Source organism: Podarcis muralis, chromosome 8 (genome assembly GCF_964188315.1).
Source record: "Podarcis muralis chromosome 8, rPodMur119.hap1.1, whole genome shotgun sequence".
In the NCBI taxonomy this organism is placed as follows: domain Eukaryota; kingdom Metazoa; phylum Chordata; class Lepidosauria; order Squamata; family Lacertidae; genus Podarcis; species Podarcis muralis.
Genome location: NC_135662.1, coordinates 67,373,565 through 67,399,326, shown reverse-complemented (window position 1 = coordinate 67,399,326; position 25,762 = coordinate 67,373,565). Strand labels below are relative to the sequence as shown.

The window sequence follows — 25,762 nt, the reverse complement described above, 5'->3', positions numbered from 1 at the left end:
ATGCTGAAGATGAAGCTGCCGGTGAAGCAGCAGCAGCAGCAGCAGCAACGGCAGACGATGAGCCACCAGGAGGCGGACGACGGCGGCGGCGAGGGAGCGGCGGTTGGCGGCCTGGCCTGCCACCCGCGCCGAAGCGGCTCCTCAGGGGCGGCGGCTTCCCCGGGCCCCGGAGGCCCGCCTCTGCGGTGCCTCTGCGGCTGCTCGGCCGGCGGCGCCCGCGAGGCGGTCTACGAGTGGTTCGGCCTGGCGCTGGGCTCCTCTCAGCGGCTGGAGTTCGCCGTGGGGCTGCTGGACCTGCTCAACCCGCTCGAGCTGCGCTTCCTGGGCTCTTGCCTGGAGGAGCTGGCCCGAAAGGACTACCACTGCCTGAGGGACTCCGAGGCCAAGGCCAACGGGGGAGACGCCGCCCCGGCGGCCACCGGCAACCCCGCCGCCGCCGCCCAGGCGCAACAGCAGCCGCCGCAACCCCTCGCGCCGACGCCGCCTTCCCCCCCGGGCGCCGCTGCAGCCGCTGCTTCCCCGCCTCCGGCCGCTCCTGCCCCGCCGCCGGGGGGCAGCGACTTCCGCGACCCGGCCGTGCGCTCCAAGCTCATCGTGTACTTGGCGCTGCTGGGCTCCGAGAACCGAGAGGCGGCCAGCCGGCTGCACCGGCTGCTGCCTTGCGTGGACGCCATCCTGCAGAGCTGCCGGCCCGGCGGCGGCGAGGAAGGGGAGGAAGCGGCGGCGGGGAGAGGCGAGGAAAAGGCGTCGTCGGAAGAGGGCCTGGGTCTGGTGGCCCAGGAGGAGCTGCTGCTGCTCTTCACCATGGCATCCCTGCACCCCGCTTTCTCCTTCCACCAGAGGGTCACCCTCCGGGAGCACCTGGAGCGGCTGCGGAGGGCCCTTTGCCGCGACGGCGCGGAGGACGCGGGCGGGCTCACCTGCCGCGGGAGTCGGGTAAGGGCGCCGCTTTGAACGCGCGGAGCGAAAAAGAGAGAGGGAGAAACACACGTCTTTCGCATAGCCCTCCCCCGCCTTTTGCTAATCCCCCCTCCCACGCGTCATGAATGGAGTCTTCCCGAGCCGCCGCCCCCCCCCCCCGGTGCTCTCGCCTGCTGCACAGGCGCCCGGAAGAACTTCTCCTTGTGACATAACAGTGTCTCGAGTTAGGGGATGAGCTGTTAGAGGCCCTCCGCGCTCCATCCCTTCCTCAAAGTGGCCCTTTAGTGGCGGAGGAGGAATCTGGTGGGCGGGGGGGGGGAGAGCTCAGTCCGTGGGGGTGAGCTGCAGTGTGTCTGTCTGCTGCAATAGGTCCTCTTGTCCTTAGCAGGATGAGCTGACCCAGTTTATCCCTCTGCTCCTGGAAGTAAGGGAGTTTCCCATTGCCTCACCGCTGCTTTTCCACAAAATGTTTTTGGTACAAGCTGCCGCGGATGTGTGTTGCGCAGAAAGGCAGGATATGGGGGGGTTAGTTTAAATAAAGGTTGCCAGATATGTGACCATGCAACTGGTACGTGCAACGGCTGTGGTTTAGACCTGCTGGCACAGAATTAGAAGAGCATGAAAATCAGAGAAAACAGAAGGGAAGTGGAATTGGGGAGGTACCCTCATGTTTGAAATGGACTTCTCAGGCAGAACCAGAGGTTAAATTGTGTGGTTCCTCAAGGTTCAGTTTTATCCCCCATACTGTTCAACATCTACATGAAACTGCTGGGATGGGTTGGGTCATCCAGAGTTTTGGAGTGCACGATCAGCAATCTACTGATGACACACAGCTCTACTGCACCTTTACATCTCCTTTACTGTGGATATGATGGACTGGTGTCTTGCCTCAGTAATGGACTGGATGAGAGCCATTACTGAATCTTAATCCAGATAAGACTGAGGCACTGTTAGTAGTTCCCTAGGCCAGATGGATGGAAGGTTGCCTGCTTTTCATTGGGTTACAGTCCCACCAAAGGAGCAAGTACACAGGATCTGTTAGGCTTAGGTAGTCTCAGTCCTGTGGAGTTCCTTCCATCAGCTTTGACTGGTGGCCCAGCTGTGTCCCTGTCTGGACAGGGATAGCCTCACTTCTGTTGTCTATGCTCTAGTAACCTCTAGATTAGATTACTGAAATGCGTTGTATGTGGGGCTGCCTCTTTAGGTGGTTTGGAAACTTCAGCTGTTGCAGAATTATGTGGCCAATTTGCTCACCGGGGTAAGACTGAGCATACAATTCCAATCCTGGCCCAGCTGCACTGGCTGCCAGTTAGTTTCTGAGTGCTGGTTTTGAACTATAAAGCCTTAAATGGCGCAGGACCGCAGTATCTCAAGGACTACCTCTCATATGAACCAACCTAGACTCTGCAATCATCATCTTGAGGCCCTTCCATGAGAGGTCCGGAGGGTAGCAACATTTCTGTGTTAGCTTCCTGCTTGTGGAATGCTTTCCCCAGGTACACTCAACTAGCACCTTCGTTACATATTTTTAGGAGCCAGGCAAAAATATTCCTCTTCTCCCAGGCCTTTGGCTAATTAAACAATCTATGGCCTTTTAAACTTGGTGAGAGGTGGACTCTTGCTTTGCTTTGTTATGTCAGTTGGTGAATGTGGTTTGGAGAAATAGCCTAATAGGCCAAATTGGACCCCTAGCTAGAGGTTTCTTGCTCCAACTATAGGACTTGGTTTAAAATTTTGAAATGACTGCTCCAATTTAAAATAACGTACCTGATAATGCAACATACATTTAGAAAAGGAACAGATTTTTAATTACAGGCCCTAAATTGCATATATAATGCATTTTGCATTATTTTTCACATGCATGTTGTTTCCTGTCATCTTTCTACTGTCATACTTTTATATCACTAAATGTAATCAGATTTATATTTAATATTGTTATTTCTTTTCCTCAATTTAGAACTTTTCTCATAACTGCATGACAAGGAATGAGAGCGGTTTACTTGAACAAAGGGCAGCACTTCACGATAAACATATGGTAGCCTCCCACAGACCACAACAAGAAGGTATGTAGATCAAAATCTCATATTTTGAGTAGCTAAGTTATTAGCAAAGTTTTATGTCTTTTGCTCTCAGGTAGTGGTGAAGTGGAAATGTTTCCACTGTTACGTTGTTCCACTAAAAACATCCCATTTTTGGAAATATGTAGCTTTTGTAATATCAATTGATATAATAAAAAATGAATCAAAGTCAAATTGGGCAATTGTAATTGAATATCAATCAAAGGTAAAAACCAAGTTACAATTAACTTTTTCAAAAGACTATTCCTTAGAAACATATTTATGTGCACAGCTCTTCAGGTATGCTAAAATGAGTGTATTTTCTGTGTCTTCCATTTTTTTCTTAAATTGCTACTATGGGCAATGAGTGTTAATAAGTTGCCATGTGTTTAAATATTTATAAACCAATCACAATTTCCACCTAAAGCTTTGAATTTGTTTGATTATAACATTTAAGGCACACTGTGGTGTAACATTTAAGCCAGTGTGGTGTAGTGGTTAAGAGCAATAGACTCGCAATCTGGGGAACCAGGTTTGCGTCTCCGCTCCTCCACATGCAGCTGCTGGGTGAACTTGGGCCAGTCACACTTCTTTGAAGTCTCTCAGCCCCACTCACCTCACAGAGTGTTTGTTGAGGGGGAAGAAAGGAAAGGAGAATGTTAGCCGCTTTGAGACTCCTTCGGGTAGTGATAAAGCGGGATATCAAATCCAAACTCTCACTGAGTATGCCTCCATTGATTCATTTTTTTCTGATAAAATACTTTATTTTGACTGCTTTTGTATATTTGCTTATGTTATATAAATCAAACAGATATGCTACATCACGTCTCTGGCAGTGGAAAATAAAAAGAATCGTCTCCCTGCCCCCCCCAACTTTCATTGGTAGTTCGAGTTGATGAAATTCACAAACTAGGAATATCCATTTTTGCTATTGCAAAGCTTTTTAATAGGAGCTAATTAAGATAGCTCTTAAGTACAGTTAATGGATTAGAAATTGCTGGGAGGTAGCAGAGGAGGGACAGAACCCTTTGGCGGCATCCCACTACATTTCTATACTGGGTGTAGAAAAGAGGGCTTTCCTCCTGGTAGTCCAGTTTATATATGGGCTGCATGCAGAGGATGGAAAAAGAACTCAGCCCCTTTTCTACTGGCCTTAAGACTTGCCTGTCTGGAATTCCTTATTTCCTGTTGCTACTAGACTAGTGTTTAAACACAAAGTGGGATAAGTGTGCACGTATTTTAAAAATAAATAAATGTAGTTGCGTTCACATCTGTTTAAGTTAAAAGGAACTATGGTTCAAAAATTAGTGAAGTCTGACTTTTTCTTGTCTTGGGACTAAGCCTGTGGTGTTGCAGTAAGTGGGGAAGATTGCAATGCTACAAAATACTGGATGGCTGGAATTGGTTTTAAAGGTTCATTGCCCCTTTTGCAGTGCAGTCCAGCCAAGTATATTACAATTTTACTTTTTAAAGTTGTGTTTATGTTTCGAACTGTGTTTTATATTTTACACTGTTTGAGGTTTTAAAATATTAGGTGGTTTATAGCTGTTTATAAATAAATAGATAGATAGATAGATAGATAGATAGATAGATAGTGTCCCCACGTTGTGGTAACTACCTTGCTTCTGTTCTGTCCTCTCTTCTCCTTGCTGTTCTTCATTTCATAATGAGTAAGGGGAATTGAGAGCTGTTACATTTGATAAAAGATGTCCCAGTCAATGTCTTCATTGTGTAGGAGGACAGAAGTAGTTGTCTAAAATTGTGGAATTGTTCTTTTTACACTAATTCTCCAGAAATACCGGGAACTTCTTCAAGGTTATTGAGAGATAACTCATGATTTAATTAATTCTAGCTTGCTGATTTCTTGGGTTGCTGAGCTGTAATACAGTTTGAAGTCAAACAGTGAATTAGTTCAAATAGGCCTTTAACAATTCATTTTGGCTGATATTGCTGTGTAGCCTATGCAGATATAGTTGGATCAGCATACACTGGGCAACAGAGGACTAGCCCCCATTGCACAGTGGTACTGATGGGTAGTAAATTGAAGACTTTGAAAAACCATATAGTTAGAAAGAAGCAGTGATGTGCTGTTTCCAAATATATTAATTCCAGGTCCAGCCTTCTAGTGTTTTAGCAACCTGGGCAAGTACCTAATACAGAGAGGTTAAATCATGAAAAGTACTTGTGAACTGTTGAACATTTTTACATTTCCAGTTTTTGTTTTTCAGCTGTTCATATTGAAAAGATAATGCTGAAAGGAGTACCAAGGAAAAGAGCTGACAAACATCTGGAGTATACTTTCAAAGTAAGTGATCAATCTGTGGGCTGCAATTCAGAATTATTTTGGTATAAAATAATGAGATTTTGCTATTGTATTTCATTACAATGTTTGTGCACTGCCTTAAGAAGCTTGATTGAAGGGTGGTCTAAAAATATAAGAATACATTAGAAAAGGGTTAAAACGTCAGATGGATGTTCTTGCTTAATCAAGCAACACTTACCTATGCATAGATTCACAGAGTTTTTTATGGCAGCTTGTTGTACGAGTATTGTAATTCGTTATGAAAACACTGTTGCCTTGTTATATTAAAACAGAAATGCTTACAGTCAAATTGAATGTGTAGCTTGAAATGGGCTAATTTGGGCACCGTAATATATTTTAGTATATATGAAGTTGATATTTCCCAACCTAAAATTCTAATTTGGATAAAAAGATTATCCTCTATTAGTCAAACCATTTGGAGGATAGAGAAATCATGAATCAAGTACTATATATAAAGAGTATTTGATACATGTCCAGTGAACTTACTGTAGTATGTCAGGGCAGTGGTTTAGAGGTTAGATATTACACCAAATGAAATCAGTTTTGGGATGAGATTCATACTTGTATCTGTCTTATTATCATGTTTGGGAATGCTAAAATACCTTCTGTTTCTAAAAGTGGCTTCCCCAACAGGCTGATTGAACTTAGTCTGAAAGGCACCAGGTTGGGAAAGGCTACCTTGATTACATGGAACGTTGGTATCAAATCTGTCATGGTACCCTGTAAAAGCAATGTATGGCTATATAATTATATTTTCTTTTTCATCAGGTAATCTGGTCTGATAATTCTATATCCTGTGTAACAAAAACACATCAAGATTTACAGGAATTTCTACTAAAAGTACGTATTTGAAAGGGATTGTATTGTAAAAACAAGCATCTTATCACAGTTCTATATTCAAAGGTACAAAGCTAGCTTGAGATTTATGTACCGTATTTTCGCTCTATAAGATGCACCAGACCATAAGACACACCTAGTTTTTGGAGGAGGAAAACAAGAAAAAAAATATTCTGAATCTCAGAAGCCAGAACAACAAGAGGGATCGCTGCGCAGTGAAAGCAGCGATCCCTCTTTGTGTTCTGGCTTCTGGGATAGCTACGCAGCCTGCATTCGCTCCATAAGACGCACACACATTTCCCCTTACTTTTTAGGAGGGAAAAAGTGAGTCTTATAGAGCAAAAAATACGGTATTTGATCTTCAAGGTAGAACTGAAAAGCTACTATTTTACCAGTGACTTTAAAACACACACACACACATATGGTGGACATGTTCAGATGTTATATGCAATTTGAGTTGACAGTTTAGATTGGTTAGGAAGCAACAATTTCAAGTTGTTAGCTGCAAGTAACTTATCAAGTAGGGACTGCTTGTTTCAGCAATAACTACATACATACATATCTATAGCAATACTGTCTAATATTAGAGTCAATTTGGTGGGACCATTTGAGGTCCTCTATCTCTGTAATCTCTACATCTAAAGTGGCAGGTATCGGATTAGCTAAACTGCCACTTCCATGGCTGAGTGAAGAAAATTTCCAGGCAGGTTGCTCCCATGTCCTAAACCTCTAGATCTTTAGAGAGTTTGTCTCCAGGAGGACATATCTATATAACAGTTCTTTAGGGTTTGTAGGAAGGGATTGTAGCATTGGTAATCAGAGGGCATAGGAATGTTATAGGAGAGAGGAGCTCAGTATTGGGAATGTAGGGTGGAAGTGAGTCTTCCTCTGATGCAGGGATCACAGTCCTTGTGAGAGCTCTTTATCACGTCTGAACTAGGGACAGCAAGATGGTGATTGCTACAAAGTGTCAATTGACTTACAATCATCACTGCAGTATGGCTGACTTGTATTAAGACACAAGCTCTGATAGTCTTCTAAAATGTTCTCTTAAAAGAACCTATCATGTCTATACTATTATTTGAAATAATGTATTAAGTCAAGTGTAATTTAAAAATTAATATGTTGTTGATGGTCAATTTATAGTTGGGGGAAGTAAATGTTTTCCGGCATCTTCAACATGTTAAAGCTGTTTATGGTTATTCTATTGAAAAAATACGTAGAATTTTAGCTCAGACACTGAAAGGAGTTTATTCATCCTCAGCTGCTTGGGAACTTCTAAATACTAGGTACTGAAAAATTTTACAAGTTGGCTTCCAAATTATTTATCCCATTTGCCATGAAACCTGTGGATACCAAAGTAAAATTGACTACTTCAAAATAGGCACAACGTAATAGCTTTTTTTCATGCCTGGAAGAAGTTGTAGTTCTAATTAGAGAAGGGATTAAGCCTTAATTAACATTAACCTGCTTTTATTACTAGACTGAAGGGCCTGGTTGTGTTTTTAAAATACCCAAAAATTGCATTAATCAATGGTCTGTCTATTATTGGGACAGGGAAGTTCAAATGCAGTGCTAAGTAAACATCCTATCAGCACAAGATTTCCTGCTTGCACAGTGCCCCCCCTTGCTGTTCTAGTTTGGGGGTTCAGCTCTTCAGAGCAGATTTGAGGAGGGTGTACGGCTGTGTAGAGACTTGGGGGGGGGGCACATTGTATAAGTGGGAATCCTTGTGCAGATGGGATGCTTGCTTAGTGCTGCATTGGATATAAGCCACTGCTGATAGAGTGTAAAAGGAGCTGTTGCCACCTTATGATGATTTGCATGACTACTTTGATAGAAATTTCTGTTATCTACCAATAATTAACATTATCCTTCTCACCAGCTTCCAAAGGAACTTTCTTCTGAAGCATTTGACAATACTATTTTAGGAGCATTAAATCAAGGGTTCCAGAAGCAAGAAGAAAGGCGACATCTAGACTTTGAACCCATGATAAGGTAATAGTTTGAGGAAATTAATATGGTGTTTACTATATTAATTTTGATGTGGTGCTCTCACCTTCCATATTATGCATGTGGTTAATCTTTTTAAACTAGAGATTCACATAGGAAGACACCTTATACCAAATCAGAACATTGTTATATCTAGCTCAGTATTGTTTACACTGAATGGCAGTGGCTCTCCAGGTTTTTAGACGAGAATCTTTTCCATGCCAGGAAATGGAGGAATGGAGGTGCTAGGAATTGAATCTGGGACACTTTGCATGCAAAACATGTGCTGTATTACTGAGCTTCACTCCTTTCCCTTAATCTGCACCTATGGAACTATAGTTCTGCAACTTCAGAATCCGAAAAACAAGGCATTGCTGAGTCTGCATAGCTGTAGTTAAACTGCATATTCAAACTGGTGTCCCCAAAATCCTAAGAATGCTGAGGAGGGAGGAAGGAGAGCATAACTTTTCCATTCCTCACTTGGAGAGAACATTTGTGTTCCTGCATCTTTGGAATATCCTCTCCAAAGAATTTTGTTTCACCTCTTCTGACTTTTTTGAGAGAGCCCTAAAAATGTTTATATCCTGTTAGGCCTTTGACCTATTTTAAATACTGGCTTTTAGGATTCTGAATTGCATTTTTTACTTCATTGATTTTAATTTTAAGCTGCCCTGGGAGGCCTGGCCCTTAAAGGCAGAACAGAACAATAAATTTGTAGCGTGCCAATATGAATGAAATCCAATTCTATCAGTTCTTAAATGCATTGCTGACCATAAGACATGGGCCCATAGAGTACAGGACCTATGCAAGTGTTGCATCCAACACATAAGATATGGACATGAGAATTACTATGCATTTTACTGAGCCACCCACTCTTGTTTCGGACTTTTTAAGTAGTTCTTACCTTCTTGCTTTATCATTTTATCCTGTTGGGCAGGAGAGGCATGGCTAGTAACTGGGTATGAGCCTTTCTTCCTATCACACATAAGACCTTAGCAACGCAAACTGGCCAGGTTGCATAGGTACATAATCTGTCTTGTACCAGACACCTGAAATAAACTTTACCTGTCCACTGTGTGTACATGTCATGCCAAACTTGACTTTGTCACAACGTAATGTGTAATGCAATTCTTCCTTTGGGTCAAGCGTTAGTGTTTTAACATAAGCCTAGATATTCACTTCCATCTGCACCCCTACCCAAAATAGGATATGAATTAGAAATGGGTAGAATCGTATTCTTAAATTTGGTTTTTAAATCACAAATCTTAACAGAGAAAAGCAAGGGAGCAATCAGAATAATATCTGTCCTCTCAGCCCCTCATTTTTTGTGTGTGGGGGGGCTAGTTCACATTCCAATTCAGGTTGTTTGGTTTGGGTTTAAATAAAAGCTAAGTTGAATGAATGAAAAAGTAATATATAGGTTAAGGTAACCTTGATTGGATTGTTTGCTTACTATTTATTTATTTATTTATTTATTTATTTATAGGCAGCTGTTTTCAACAACATCTCAAGCTTTCCTGCAGAATCAAAGAGTAAACAGCTTCTTTCAATCTCTGTCCTCTGAGTCTTTGCACGTGCACAGTAAGAAATTTCTAAACACACTTCTGATTGATTTACAGATTAATACAAAGTGTTTGTATCAGATAAGCTTACACACTTATATTTAAGATACAGTTACATTGACTTCAGTAGGATTAATAGATGTTACTGAGACAGTGTGCAGTCTCAGACTGGTGTATCAAGATTTGATAATAGCCACTAAAATTTGAATGCTACAGTCTGTCCGTACCCTGGCCCTTTTAACTTTTGAGGTCCAGACATACACTCTATAGAAAGCTATAAACTCTCCTAAGCCTTTAAACATTGTAAAACTGATGTCATCTGATTCTAGGCTCCAGAAATGCCATCATGTGCTTTATCAACATAGTCGACTGATCCTATCTATTGTGTTCTTAGAATTTCTTACTAGAGTTCTGGCTTTCAGATAATAACCCTTGGAAAACACTATTTCCAAGTATGTTGAAAACTGTATAGCTTTTGTACAGTGGACTTCTCATTTAAGGCAGCCAGCTGTAAGGGTTCAGAAGAACAGAAGAATGCTAGCCTTTAAACATGTTCATTGTTGCATTTTTAATTTAAAATCTTCAGTGGATCTACTGCTGCTGGGTGATGCATTTACAAGAATTTGGTATTGTTGTTGTTGTTGTTGTTGTTGTTGTTGTTGTTGTTATTATTATTAAGTTGCTTTTTTGCCAGTACAACCCAAAGCGACTTAAAACAAATAACACACATTATAACCATCACAGAAAAATCTAAAAGACATTTTGTGTATTGAAAGGGCAGAATTAAAACATCCCACTCAATAAAGGAAGCCACAGTTAGTTAAAAGCCAAAGGGTTGGTAGAAAAGAACTGTTTTGCATTACAATATGTAATGATGGCACCAGGCAAACCTCCCAGGGGAGCCACTCCTAAAAAGGCCATTCTCAGGTTGCCATCCTCTTGACCACTTGTGGAGGGAGCTCATGGAGAAGGGCCTTTGTATGTTATTTAGCATGCTCTTTGGAGTATAGATCCATTTCCCCCCCCCCCAAAAAAATGAATGTATGGTTGACATAAGTTATCTAATGATATACTGTATCTTGAAAGCTGGCCATTAAAAAAGAAGATACGAAATTAAATGAAGACTGAAAACCGATGGCGTAAGCAGAGCCATCCTGTCAGGTCCTTAACAGTTTTAGAGATTAGCATATTAAGAACAGATAACCAGCTAAAATTATCAACTTACTGTTTTACAATAAAATTAACTTGCTGCAGTATTGGCAGACAAGGACTTCTAAACCAAGAGGAGGAGAGTGTATGTGTGAGAGGCTTTGGAATGTATATAGTTCTGCTTTTAAATACACAATTTTATCTCTCACACCAAACCAGTACAGGAGTTCTCTAAATGCTCCTAATGTTAGATTGGTTAAGCTGCCATGGAATCTTGAAGCAATTTAATGCAAGTAGCTGCAAGGTATACTCCCCATAACTTCGTTTTCTACAGCTCGTTGTAAAACTAGGTAGCTGTTAAAATTAACCTTTTGAGTAATACCTTTTGAAGTTGTTCAATGATGCTTACCTTCCAGATAATCTCCAATCTTCTCTGAAGACATCTAAGCTACCGGAACATTTCAAGGAGGACAGCTCAGAAGCTTCAAGTCAGGAGGAAGGTAAGCATGCAGTTCAAAATGACCTTGCAGTTCATTATCCTGCCTCCCCCCATTACCCCTACTATAGTATTATTTTTGCTCTTGTGAAAATGCAGAGGGCCAAGGATGAAATTTTATTATTTATACCCCACCCATTTGACTGGGTTTCCCCAGTCATTTATACCCCAGTCATTAATTTGCCCCAAATTAATTTGATCAATAATGTTTTTACTATTCTTTCCTATCCAGAAATGATACAGCACACAGTGATTCACAAGAAACATAATGGGAAGTGTCCTATTACGAAGTAGGTCCTTGTTATTTTCTCATTTAAACTAATCCATTTGATGCTTGGTTTTTTTGAGGGGAGAAATATCTGTCATACTGTTGTTATGAAATTGCTAGTGAACCTCTTGTGGCAAATTGTAAATCTTACGTTTAGTATTAGGAAAAATTTTCTACTGTACAGTTTTCTTTCTACATATAATTCAAGGAAACAGCATCTGTGAAGACAAAGGCTAAATCATGTACCATGGGAAGGGAGACCAACCAGTTAAGCCAACCCCCCCCCCACCCCCTTTTTTTATTCACTGCTACCACCAAGTGGATATCTTTATTTTCCCTTACTGCCTTCCACAGAGAAGTCCTTTAAAGTTTTGGACTTTGATTCAACCAGCCTACTCCCAACACTGGATAGAGTGGCAAACCATTTGGTTGTGGGGTGAATAACAAGGTTTCAGATGAAGTTTTTCAAAAACAACTATACTTTCACTTAAGATTTTAGTAGGCCATGGACAAAAAAAACATATATTTACAGTTTGAGTAAGTAACAGAAATAAATGCATCCAGCTTATACCTGTTCTGGGTTGTTTCCCTAACTAAGCCAATACTTCAATAGTTTGAATCCTTTAATTCAGTTCTGGCCGTATTGTTCTCGTCTTCATAGTCCTTTTTGCTGCAGTGCTTAACTTTCCACAATTCCAGCTTTCATTCAATCGCTAACTGCCCTATTTTCTAGCATGACTCTGTAGACCAGCTCTCTAGACCAGACATGTCCAACCAGTCAACCACGATCAACAGGTAGATTCCCTGGTGATCCCTGTCGATCGCAGGATTAAAAAAACTCTGGAATGAATGCTTCTTTCCCCTCGCTCTGTCCCTCCGTCGCATCAAGCAGGCGTATTTTTGCAGTTTCTATTTGCGATGGTGGATACTATGATTGCCTCTAGCACTGCCTGCTCTTGTTAGCTGTGGCGTTTGAGTTGAGTTATTGATGTTATATCCCCTTTTAAAAAGCTCAGCAACTGTGGTCAATTCCCCCCAAAAACTCAACAACTCTGTTCTCCCCCCAAAAAGCTCGACAATCCTCAATGACAATGGGTAGATCACCGCCAGTTTTTTTATACTGGAAGTAGATTGCAGTCTCTTGGGAGCTGGATGGGCCTGCTCTAGACCATCTAGAAAATGGAGTCTTGATTAAATTTCTATTTCCCGTTAATTGCCAAGTTCCTAGGGTAGGTATTTGATCTTCCTGTGCACAGGTTAATGAGCAACACACTTTTTAAATATTTACAATATTACAATACATTAATATTTAAAATAAGAATAGTTTGTGCATATTATTATTATAAAAATGAGAAATGTTTGTGTCAACATGAATATTGTTGTGAAAGTAATCATATTTACATGGTTGTAAATTACTCCATACTCCCAAATTCTATAGCATAACAGGTTCCACTTTTCCATAAATATGCTACCATCCTGTCTTCCTTACCTTATTTTGACATCCGAAACTTTCAATAACTGTTGAAAAGTTGTTGACACTTCCTTCTTCTTTTCCTTGTTATACCTAATACACATCCTTGCAGCTGTCAGAAGATAATAATTTCTCTGGCTTCCTTGAAATCCCCTCTTAAACTTCTGACTCTCCTGCAAACAACTTGCTGAGCAAAACATCTCCTTATACTTTTAACTTTCCTATGAGCATTTGACCCTCAATGCGCAAGTGCTTTGGAGGCGAAAAGAAACCATTTTACAATTTTTAAAACCCCAGCACAAAATAGCAGGCAGTCTTATTTCTTTGGAAAAAAATTAACATGAGCGAAGTTTGAAAGGACCTCTTGAATGAGCACACTTCACTGACTTTTTACTTGCACACATTCCCACTGTCTAATCTCTTCATCCATCTCTGGTGTGGTAGCCCATATTAGCTTGGCTGCAGTGCTCTTTTAACAGGAAAAATGCATCACAGTGTTATTGATGCACAATAATTACCTTGAAGACACTTGCTAACCTAGCTTTTTAAGACTGGCAGAACACTGGGTGCTGCTGCCTGCTTGGAAGATTCCCAGTTTGTTTATGTAATAATTTGTATTAAGGTTTTCAATGGTGCAATACAATATAAAAAGAAAAACATACAAAATAAGACAACAAATAGCAGGCAGAGGATTAAGTATCTCAGTTTTAAAAAGCTCAGACATACCAGTGCTAAGGGAGGTTAAATCAGTGAATTAACAAATGCAATTGCCGTTTTGTCCCAAGCGTGCAGATTAGTGTCTATCTACAGAAATCCAGTCTCTGAAATTCAGTAAAAAGATCTAGCCCTGTGGGTTGTGCATGGGTGGACATTTTCCTGGATGAATTGAAATGTTAGAGGTACTTTCAGTGACATAAACTCATGTATTTCTTATAACAGCACAGTTAATACTAAATGTTCTTCACTGGATGGCTTCAACATAAATTCTGAGCATAACGGTGTGGCAGACTGGAGAAGAAAAGGCTGTGCTGTTCAGCAGCATCCAGAGCATTGCACATTACTTGATCAGGTATTTATTTGATGTGTCTTAAAAGCACATTTTTCTTAAGTGGCAGCAGAACCCCATTGAATTCACGTGTTTTATTTTTAATAAAACCTCTCTGGAGTGTCAGTTAGTGCTGGTGATGAATTACACCACTTTTCACAAGAGACCTCTTACACCCCCCCCCCATAGGCTGAGTGACAGGTGCCAGCAGTAGCATTTCAAAGGGATGGAAGGAGTAAAGCAGTGGGCAGGGTGGGGCAAGCTACAGAGAGCAGAAACATGACCCAGAGGTTTTTGCAGAATTTGCAAGGTTCATGGAAGGGAACATGACAGTTCATAAATACCATGTGTGCATTTTTTAAAAAACAACTTAGATAGTGCTCTTCATCTGTGGGTGAAAAGCAAAAAAAGCTGAAACCACTATCTATAGTCTTCTGCTTTTGAATTGAATTGTGCCACTCCCTGTGTCACTTTAAGATGAGTGTTAGACAGTTAGATCATCTGCATCCCATCTTCCAAGCAAGATACTTCCCAGAAGCCACCAGTTGACTCGCCACAATTTTAAGCAGTGAAAGCCTTGTACGCCATTCCCATTTTTAAGCAATGGAAATGCTTCATGTTTAAGCTTAGATAGGACTTTCAAAGAGGAAATCATATGCAAATATTTATTTGATTCAGTTAAGACAGAGAGGTTCCTCGAGTGTGCTGGAACACATGCAGAGCATAAGCATAGAAAATTGTGAGAACTTGTACATCTCATTCCAAATGACGAGCTGTTACGTGGGAGGAAAATAACTTTGTGTCAACGTTGTTCCTTTGGTCTAAGTGCAGTTGTAGCATTTGTCGGTCTCTGAAGTGGGAGGCTTTTGATCTGCTATTTCGTTCTCCAGTATACAGGGGAGAAGAGAATTTTGCCTGTAATGAGCAAGAAGAAAGGAAAACTTCAACCGGAAAAGTAAGTACTACACATTAAAAAGAAACAGAATATTGCTTATGCATTTATCAAAATATAGCCGTTAAGTATAGCATTCAAATTTATTGGCTTCTGTTAGAGGAAAGCTGGTCTTTTTCAGAATTTGCTATGAGGTTTTTTTGTTTTGTTTACTATGAGTGGTAAACAGTACAAACCGTGGATTCCGCTTGCAGGTTTGTTTGGAGAGAAACAGATCACGATCACTGGTTCACACACATTTAGCCAAGTTTATGGTGTGTTTCTTCCAACTCCAGGCAAGGTAGAATAAAGTAGTAGCAACTGAGCAGCATGCAATAGCATGATGTTCATTCACAGTACGTCATTGATTGCTTCTTAGGTCACATCCACACCATATATTTAAAGCACATTTGTACCACTTCAACAGTCATGGTTTACCCCAAAGAATCCTGGGGATTGCAATACATCCCTCTCAGCTGCTTCCCACTTCTTCAACAAACTACAGTGCCTAAGATTCTTTGTGTATGGTGTGGATGTGACCTTACAGTGGCTTACCGTGATATGCACACCAGGTCTTTCATGCAGATGTTGACATACTATCTAATAGCCTAATCAGAGGTTTGCCTAGACATACAAAATACAATTTGTTAATATAATGCAATGTACTAAATATATTAATATATGCATGTGTACCAGTAACTATGGCCATGTTAAACCAACTTAAAAGTTTAAAAACTTCTGAGTCTTGTATAGCACAATCCATATCCTTTAATAATTTTGAAGTTGAATTGAAAATACTAACCTCGAGGTCCTATGAGAGACTTCATGACCACTTATTTGGGAAAATGAACTATGTTTGTATTCTCACACAGAGATAAAATAAAGAGAACTGACGCCAGGTTTACCATCAGAACTAGCTGTATGAGAGTCGCCGATGCTCACCTCCACCCAGGAACAGTAAAAGGTAGGAAATGTGTTTGGAGACTTTTCAAGTTCATTGGAGAAGCTTCTCTGTCAGCTATAGGCAGGGCCAGGGACAAAAGCTGGTGGAGCAGTGGATGTGGCTCTTACCTTTGTACAGTAGACTACATTCCAGAGGTTTCTATACACGCCTATCTCTCGATCCAGGAAATCAAGCAGCAGCATCACAGTTAAAGGAGTACACTCGGAAGAGTGCAGAGCATGGACCTTGAGGGTTGTGACCTGGGAGAGGGAATGGCCTGAGGAGATTCTCAAATGCTAGACACAGGCCTTGAGGGTCATGATTTGCTACTGGGCCTGAGGCTCCCCACTCAAGTCTTAAATTGTTTGATTTATACATTAATCCATTTATGCATACTGCATACGGATGATTTTATGGCAAGATGAGCTGATAGGGCAGGAAAATATTAAGATTCTCTTAAAATTGCCAGAAGTCTTCTTCATGGTCTTTCCCATTGTTAGTTCTGTGTATGGATACTGCACTTACAGAGTCAATTCTGGAATCATTCTAGAACTTTAACTAGGCTTGTGCCCCACTGCTTGAGAGGACATCTTATACAGTCTATGGAACTTGAAGGGCAAAATGAGTGCTTCCAGTTCTCTGATCCCTGTGAATGCTCCTTTCAACTGTTCTTCACTTTTATTAAATTAGAGAAGCTTTTTCCCTTTATTCTAGCTAAGAGATAGAACTCATTTTTCTTTCAATCTGTGATTTAATGTAGTTGTCCTGCGTGTCTATGGCACAATTGGGAGTGTGGTGTTCAAAAGGTGCTGTGGCTATCAAGGTGTTAGTAGAGAGTACCCATTCTGGATGAGAACCACCAGTGCTTTGGTACAGGACCAATGGTCAGGGATGATGGGAATTGTCCCAAAACATCCGGCAGGCCGAGTTTGGGGATGCCTGCCCAAAAGGATAATATGGCCATATCAAGCTACTGCATTGATCCTCCTCTACCAGCTTTCTCTTCCTCCAAGTTGATTCACTGACAAGACTTGGTTCCTAGTCTGTAGTCTTAGTGTCCTCCGGGCAGAAATTGATTTCTGCCCCAGTAATTGTTTCATCAAAGCCCAGCCTTCCAGAACTGACCCTTGATAAAATCTGCTGCATCTCCTTAGAACACACACTCCTGGATGCAGTGTTGCATCAAATGTTAAGGTCATGCATTCCTCCTTGTGCATAGTGTTTGTTTAGACAGATGTTCTTGAAGATTGTCTTCACTTTCGTATTTTGTCCTACCATTGAGACCATAAATCCCTAGAGCACAGAAAAAATTGAAGTCACACTTGCTTGAGAAGCCAACCATCTTACTTTCCCACATATAAAACTGTTGATGCTTCAAAACCCTAAATGGTAGCCATATATTGGTACCATAGCGCGATCTACAACTGGAACCAGTACTTATGCGTGCTGCTTTCAACTCTGCACTGAGAATTAAATATTTGGTACCGCAGGCCTTTCTGATGTGGAGCCAGCATACTCTGTGAGATTCACTTGTTACAAGCATACACTTGTTACAATTAACCATTTCCTTCCTTTCACACTCAAATCGCTAAGAAATATCTGTAGCAGAGGAGCTATGGAATATTCTTTTTAATTTTTCCAAAACTAAGAGTACGGATCTAGTTTGAACGTTCATTAATGATTTGGGGTCTGGATATCCCTTTTCTTCTCAAGTGACTAGATAGGTATGGGGAAAGCACTTCTATGTTTTCTCTTTATTGAGTATCTACATGAAATTATTGATCTTACTGACACTCAGGAATCTGATATTCTGCTTAAGCCAGTTGGAACGGTTGCCTCAGTGGCATCCTGGAGCAAAAGGAAGATCAGTCTTGATATGCACTCAAAAACTCCACTTGTTACAGAAGTTTCATCATCTTCATCTCTGATTCTATTCTGTGGAATAGGTTCAGCCATAGTGACCACTTCCTTGGTCCCAACAGGTCCAGATTTTCAGTGACAACATTCTTACCATATTTGGCACTAATACATTCTTCTCCAATGCCAAAACCTCTGGATGGAGCAGGGCACATATTTTTTTTCTAGTGACAATTTTATATCTGCTAGTCTGCCCAGTAAACTCTGCATCCTCTGTATCTGTACGCAATCTGATTTAGCCCTTGCCTTTCAAAAAAGATCTCCAACTTAAATTTGTCGCCGGTTTTGATTGGTTAACTTTTCTGTTTGCAGGAAAGTCTTTCATATCTGTGAATCACTCTGGTCTTCCCCCCTTTGTAAGAGTCATAGGTCTGGGAGGATATCTATTTCATTTGTTACGTCACTCTTAAGATGTCTGTGATTCCAACCAACCTCCAATTCTCTTGATGGCTAGCTACCAAGTAATAGATTCTGGGCATTATAGTATCTGGAGAATGGCTATATTTGTGTGTGCGTGTGCGTGTGCGCGTGTGTGTGTGTTGGATAGAAATGCCTCTTTAAAAGGTGTGCCACTGCGTACTTGCAAAAGCTGATGTAGCATTTGGCAGAGCATGTCTTTCATAGCCTGTTTTTGGACCTAAAGCCACCTGCATCCTCTTACAGGGGTCAGCAAGCCAGTTGTGTTCTTCAGGTTGCCATAGGTACAGCTTAAGACACATGCATATGATAAGGTCCTCTAAACAGGAGGAAACGTAAGTGTTAGCAACCTGGCCTAAAGTTCTAGAATACTCCCAGAGTTGGCCCTGCATTGGTGCAGAACCTGCTTGGAACTGCCCAAATAATTACTTAAACAATGGCAATCCCATGTATAGATAGGACAGGATTTATCGTGGGGATGCTCAGGATGATGATGATGATGATTTATTTTGCAAAGTTGAATTGGTCGTGTATTTCTTCCAAAATTACATGGGCCAGAATTCAAGTAATTGAACACCAGCCCTCTGTTGCTTACTTTTGAATCAGAGGACTTTGAGCAGCACTCTTACATGGTGGGAAGATTAACTGTTCAAATAGAGGAAGCAAAAAGCTCCCACTGTTCATGCCCATGGCCATTGTGTCTAAAGTAGCGCTTTGAAATTCAGCCGTAGATTCTGGTATATCATAGCAGTGGTATTGTGCAGTTGTGTAGAGGATCTTGTCTTTTACTATTGGATAACAAACAAAAGATCCTTACTATGGACTTGATTTCAGGGAACTATTGACTAGGTAGCAGGTGAACATTGCAGAAAATGGCAAGTTAATATGCATATTAATTAATTGACCATGTCTAGTGGTAACCTTTGCTGAAATGAAATCTCTTCTAGATTCAAATTTAGACATTACAATGGGACATGACACATGTGGAGAAACCTCTTCCGAGAGTTACAGTTCTCCTTCTAGTCCACGGCATGATGGAAGGGAAAGCTTTGAAAGTGAAGACGAAAAAGACAGAGGTTGTATATCTGTACTTTTAAAATAATAAGAGTATATATATAATTCCTTTAGTGTGCTTCTCCTTTCATTTGGATTGGTGTGCCTAGGTCAAGGACACCAGAAATAGCCTTAGCAACTCCACTGATAACTAGGTATTATATTCTACATTCTAACTGAAGTTTTAAAATCTGGATTCCTCTGCACAGAGGGGGACAGCCTTCCTCTTAGATCTTTTCTCCCTCCCTGTTTGGGAGCACTTGTCTAACGAAACCATAAATGTATTTGTGAAAACTGCAGGACATCTTTGCAAAGGTTCAGAACATCATACCAAAATGTAACCTGCACCTAATATTGTGAAATAATTTCTTTTTCATACCTCTGTGACTATGTTCAGAGTGGCTTTAAATGCCTCTTCTGAACCCATGGATGAAGAGGTGACTATTCTGCACATCCATTCCATCTGCCTCATATACTAACAAATCTCTACTCTCTATTAGTGTCATCGACAACTCTTGCTTTATATTGGTCATTAAAAACAGACTTAATTTAAGCAGAATCATAGAGTTGGAAGTGGCTCCAAGGGCCATCTAGTCCAACCCCCTGCAATGCAGTAATCTTTGCCTGTATGTATTGTGGGTTCCTGAGAGAAAAGGCTTTAAAGAAATATAGGCTTAGTCAGAGCTGGACTTCAAGCTTTACTCAAGTCCCACAAAATCTGAATTGCCTTATCTGTTCTTGAATTGATGTAATTTTCCAAACTTGCATATTATGTATTACAACCTTAAATATATAATTTGCTTTTCAAAATCACTTAAACTTACTGGCTTTATTTTCAGTCATTTAAACTGTTTTTACATAACTACTTTCCCACTTTAGTAATGTAACTGAGAAAGTAATGGATTTCATAGAATTGTAGAGTTGGAATGGACCCTGCAGATCATTTAGTTCAGTTCCCTGCTATGCAGGAATACACAGCTGTCCCATATAGGTATCAGACCTGCAGCCTTGGCATTGTCAGCACCATGCTCTAACCAACATGTATTTCCTGGGTTGTATTCAGTACAGTGCTGAGTACCTCATTGCATGAGCAGAACAACTTCTCTTGTACAACAGGACTTCTCCCTCCTCCATGTGCCCCCTAAATCTGTTCTGGACAGATTTTGGGGTGGTGTGATGGAAGATAGGAATAAATCATTAAACAAGAGGAAGTCATTCTGCTCATACAGTTATTTAGCTGAATACCACTTGATGTGTCTATTCAATATACTGAAATTTTATTTCCAAATGCCATGACTGTTTCACAGATAAAAGGACTACCCACTTCTTATTAACATAAACTAAATAAGAGATACTACTTTCACGGTGCAGTTGAATAATTGTGAGCAGAAGTGCCTTTCCAGGGCAAGTGTATTTTTAAAGGTGCTCAAATGATGACATAATATGCCATACGGTGATTTTTGTAGCTTTCAGTTGTGGTAAAAGTTGGATGATTCCTGTGAGCAAGAAATGGGAACCTGAAAAATAGCAAGGAGCAATTATCACTATAAATGGCAACTTTAATCTACCTGTCTGTCTCTCCCCCCCCCAAAAAATATATATTGTATTATTAGTCCTTTTAAAGCTATTTGAAGTGGCTAGGTCTGGAAAATATTGTTAATAGAACCCTTAATGTTTAAGTGCTTAATTATACCCTGTTTCCCCACAGACACAGATAGCAATTCTGAAGATTCTGGGAACCAAAATGTGATGAGATTTGCTGGTTACGGTGCTACGGACCTCAGTAAGTCACCTGCACAGATTTCGGTGAGATCAGACAATGGAAATATCGTAGAGGATCCTTTGAATCCACAGTTTCAGCACATTTCCTTTATACCTGCTCTGCACTATGTGGTGCACAATGGTGCACAGAAGCCTGAAACTGTAGTCCCACCACCCATATCTGCTGATGGGAAAACTTTGGGAATGGTGGTCACAAATGCAGCTCCTGTTGGAGTGGGCTCCGCTGGTGAATCTGAGAAACACGTTGAACTTCTGTCTTCGCCTTTGTCTACCACTTTCCTCCCGCCCGCAGTCCAGTCTGGTAGCCCTGCATTGCATCTAGCAATACACAGAATGAAGATACCTTCGCCGCAGGCGCCGTCTGAAAATTGTGCAGTTAGTGGACCACAGCAACAAACTGGAAACTTAAGTATTGGATCACCAAACACTGCCTTTATCCCAGTCCACAACCCAGGTAACTTCCACGGACCCACAGCTCCTACTACAGACCCCATCTCAAAACCTTCACCCCATGTGATGGGCTTAAATCAAATGGTGCCTCACGTTGAGGGGAACGCAGGAGTGATCCCTCAACCTCCCAGTCTAAAAGTAGTTGTTCCTGCAGCTGGCCTCTCCACAGCACTCCCACCAGCTCCGTTTCCTGTTCCAGCGACTCTTCATGCTACCAGTGTGTTGCCCAATCAGAGTACGACTGTGCTGAACACTGTGGCATCAACACCACCACCACCTCCATCATCTGGTCTGTGCGCTAGTCAGGTCCAGCCTACTGTTCCTCCTGCAATTCCTACCCACACACCAGGTCCTGCACCCAGTCCGAGCCCTGCTTTAACCCACAGCACCGCCCAGAGTGACAGCACATCCTACATTAGCGCTGTTGGAAACACTAACGCCAGTGGGAATCTCTTGTCTCCACCGCAGTTGGGGTCTGGGCCTTGCGGGCCGTGTGGGTCTTGTGGTCGCAGATGCAGCTGTGGGACCAACGGAAGTCTTCAGATTAACAGTTACATTTACACCAATCCTCTTCCCGGACAGTTCTACCGAGTTCCATCTTTCATCCCTCTGCCATCACTTTGCAGTGGTAGCTACCTCAACCAACCGCATCAAACCAATGGAGCACAGATTCCTTTTTTCGTGCCTCGGGCCTCATATGCAAACGGGCATCTGATGCATGACCCCGTAATGGGGAGCCAAACCAACTACGGTATGCAGCAAATGGCAGGATATGGGAGGTTGTTCCCTGTGTACCAAGCTTCAAATGTAGTTGCCAATACTAATGGATCAGGGCCCAAGAAGAATGGGAATGTGTCCTGTTATAATTGTGGTGTTAGTGGGCACTATGCACAGGACTGTAAGCAATCATCTTTGGAGGCCAGTCAACAAGGTAATCCTAACTCCCAACACGGTTGCTTCTGAATTCACTTAGCTTCTATTCTTGACCCTGCTGCTCCCATCCTGCTATCTGTGGGTTGTATGACACTTTGTGTGCGTGTGTGTGCGTGTGCCTGCATGATTGTCAGTAATGTCATCTAAGAGCTTGTAATTGGGCCCAAATAAGTTACTTTGTCATAATGGCATTCACAGATAACCAAGCAAAAAACTGGGTCACACGGCACCAGTAAGGGAATAGCAAATGAAACTCGCAGTGCACTTCCCTGGTTTATTAGATTTTTGCACTGCTAAAATGTGACTCTGTATCTCTTTAGTAGCACATCCCAAAGCAGTTACAAAACAAAACATGGTTTTTAAAGTTGGTAATTTACACATGCTTTACATGTTATGAACTTAAAACCAACCACTCACTTACCCCTATGCATAACTAAAAAAAAACAAAAAACAAATCTCCCTCTCCCTGTTAATGTGACTGATTAGACATTTCAAAATGTGTGGGTAAACCATTAAAATGTAGGGTGCCATCTGTTTTATAGCAGTATTCTTTTTAATATTTGTAACTGTGATTTATCCATTTCCACCCCTTGGGGGTTTTTGTGTTATTGTTTTTTTGGTGTGTGTGTGTGTGTTTATATCTGGTAAAACTTGAACAGAGAAAATCAGTTTGGTAGGCTGAAGCTATGTGTTCTAGAGTAGTCCCATTGAAATAGGTGGAATTGCTCTACAGTTAAGTCCAGTATACTGTATGCTTGCTTGCTTGTTTGGAAGAAACTGTCTTAAGTCTTTCCTTTTATCTAAAATCTGTCTTCTTGGCAGGTTATATAGATGTAGCTTCCATTTGGATGGAAGAATAGGATTTGAGGAAGGGTATGTTCATTTGGGGGTTTTGTAGGTTTTCTTATAACTTTATTATTAAGTGTAAGCAGTGACTTAGTAAGTTCTTTTTCCTGTTCTAGGCACTTACAGATTGAGATATGCACCTCCCCCACCCCCTTCTAATGATACGTTGGATTCTGCTGACTGAAACCAAGTAAACATTGCCTACATACCAAAATGAAGGTTGGGAAGTCTGGGGAGTTCTTTGGATTTGAGAGAATCCTTGTGTGTGTTTATTTTTATTTTTCCTTTTGCATTTTTTCATTGCTCGTGAATGTCTGTTGTAATACAAAGGAAGAAAGCGGTTTTGCTCCTGGTCTGACTTGCATAAAGCATGTTGCTATCTCGGCCAATCAATCAAAAGAGTATTTGAATGAATAGACTTTTGCACTGAAGATATGCAATGTTTACTGCATTTTTTTTTTTTAAAGAAAAGGTCATTTAACCTCTGACTACACTGGTTGAACAGCCATACGGTTGAAAGGGGTAATTGGAGCATGCTCTCACAAGCCACCTTCCCCTTGCCCTCATTTTCTCGTGCTGCTATTGTTCTTTCCCACATTTTGCTGGGTTATTATCTCTCCATGGGTCTGGATTGATGTTCAGCCGTTTATTTCTGGCCTGTAACACTAGTAAATTCCTATGCTTTTGATCTGATGGGGGCATTGCTTGCTTTTTTTTGAGAGTTTGGAAATTCACAATAGTACATGTGCAAAAATGGACAAAAATAAAGAGCTTATATGTGCCTAAAAGACACAAATACAACATAGGATGGGGAAGGCTTAAAGCTGTGTGTGGACCTTTAACTGATTTCTGAAATAGAAATACATTGAACAATTTTACTTCTGTTGTAGTATTTTTTTTTAAGCCTGTTGGTTCAAATTGTGTAACTGGTATGAATGCCTTAGTTTGTGTGTCTGCATTTGTAATGACAGTTGGCAGCAAATCCCTTTATTAAACATATACACTACATTGTTGATACAAAAATGACTTGATTTTTAACATCTTCCCCTTTAGACTGTTACAGTGTTGTGTTAGAATGTAACTGGTTTATTTCAATCTGGTCAAAAATCTATGTATTCTACAGAACCGTCGGGTATTTGTATACTAGAACCAGTCTACCAAATAGCAATGTCACTTTCTTATGACAATTTTACCACTGTGTGATCACGATATAATGTGAAAGGCTCTGATGAGTGTAAAGATTGATCATGTTATATCACAAAGTTTAACACTGCTGTATTTTATTTCTAAAAGCCAAGATGTACTAAATTGCTTCCAGATAATATTTGATTTCTTAAGTGCACTGAGTTTATCTGGAAGAAAGCTTTTGACTGTTGAAATCAACACTGAACTACCATCCTTTGTGTACCCATAGGTATCACAATTCATAGAAGAAATGTAGATTTTGCTTTAAAAAAAGAAGATATGCAGCAGATGGGAAGCAGTCAAAACAGTTTTCATTTCATTTCTAATTGCTAAACAAGAAACTTGAAGAAGCTTGATTTACTACATTTCTTCATAGATAGCATTTATATTTATAGCACCAATATATTTTGAAAGTGAGGGAGTAAAGGGGTAGATGAGAGCTTTAATTTAAAAAAGAAAATTAGCATAGGAAATTATCTCCGTTATAAAAAGTACTTTTATTTGCTCTGGGTATGTTGGACCATATTAAAATGAAATAATTGCTTTTGAGTTTAGTGAGGGTGTTGAAAGCACCAGTGGACTTCATTCTCAATTATCCGCCAGTTTACTTTATGGAACTTTATGATTTCAGATACTGTACTGTAAATGGGAGGTATGTTGCCTTCTCTTTATTTGTATGTTTACCATATACTTTGATATTTGAAATGTTATGTATGGGAAAGCTCACTTATATTTCTAGAACAAATTGGATTTTATGCAGCATCTTTCCTTGAATTAACAGCAATAAAAAGAGAAAAAAATCATGTTTGAAAATACTGTACTTTTATTCAAGACAATGAATTGTCTTACCCATATCCTACATTGAAGTTTAGAGAGTTGATTGTTTTAGCAGGCTCCAAAGATCTTAAGCTTGAATAGAAGGCTGGGTACAAATCACTGCATAACTCAACTCAAAACTGGTTCAAATCAGACTGAGATGCTGGGAAAATATATTGTGGCTCACCGTTCAAAGGGATAAGTCACACTTACAGGTTACAATTATTGATGCGTTAGTTACTTAGGACTAACTTCCACACTATTCCTAGTAATGCTTATTCAGTTTTTCTCACATTTTCTTATGATCCACACCAGTTACTCATTAACTGAGAATTTAATCACTGCTGTGGTAATACAGTCATACAGCA

General features: G+C 40.7%; 1 protein-coding gene across 2 annotated transcripts; it reads left to right on the top strand.

The window, feature by feature from the left end:
* On the top strand, positions 1 to 25,381 carry ZCCHC2 (zinc finger CCHC-type containing 2). Of its 2 annotated transcripts, XM_028737877.2 has the most exons (14): positions 1 to 936; positions 2,879 to 2,984; positions 5,207 to 5,283; positions 6,070 to 6,141; positions 8,024 to 8,136; positions 9,617 to 9,711; positions 11,258 to 11,341; positions 11,570 to 11,627; positions 14,016 to 14,145; positions 15,012 to 15,076; positions 15,925 to 16,016; positions 19,277 to 19,405; positions 21,091 to 22,545; positions 23,510 to 25,381. In XM_028737877.2, exons 1-14 carry the CDS (start codon positions 1 to 3, stop codon positions 23,575 to 23,577), a joined length of 3,480 nt encoding a protein of 1,159 aa, XP_028593710.2. In that variant the 3' UTR covers positions 23,578 to 25,381. The 2 variants fall into 2 exon arrangements, with proteins under 2 accessions (XP_028593710.2, XP_028593711.2); XM_028737878.2 differs by lacking the exon at positions 19,277 to 19,405.
* The last annotated feature ends 381 nt before the right edge of the window (positions 25,382 to 25,762 follow it).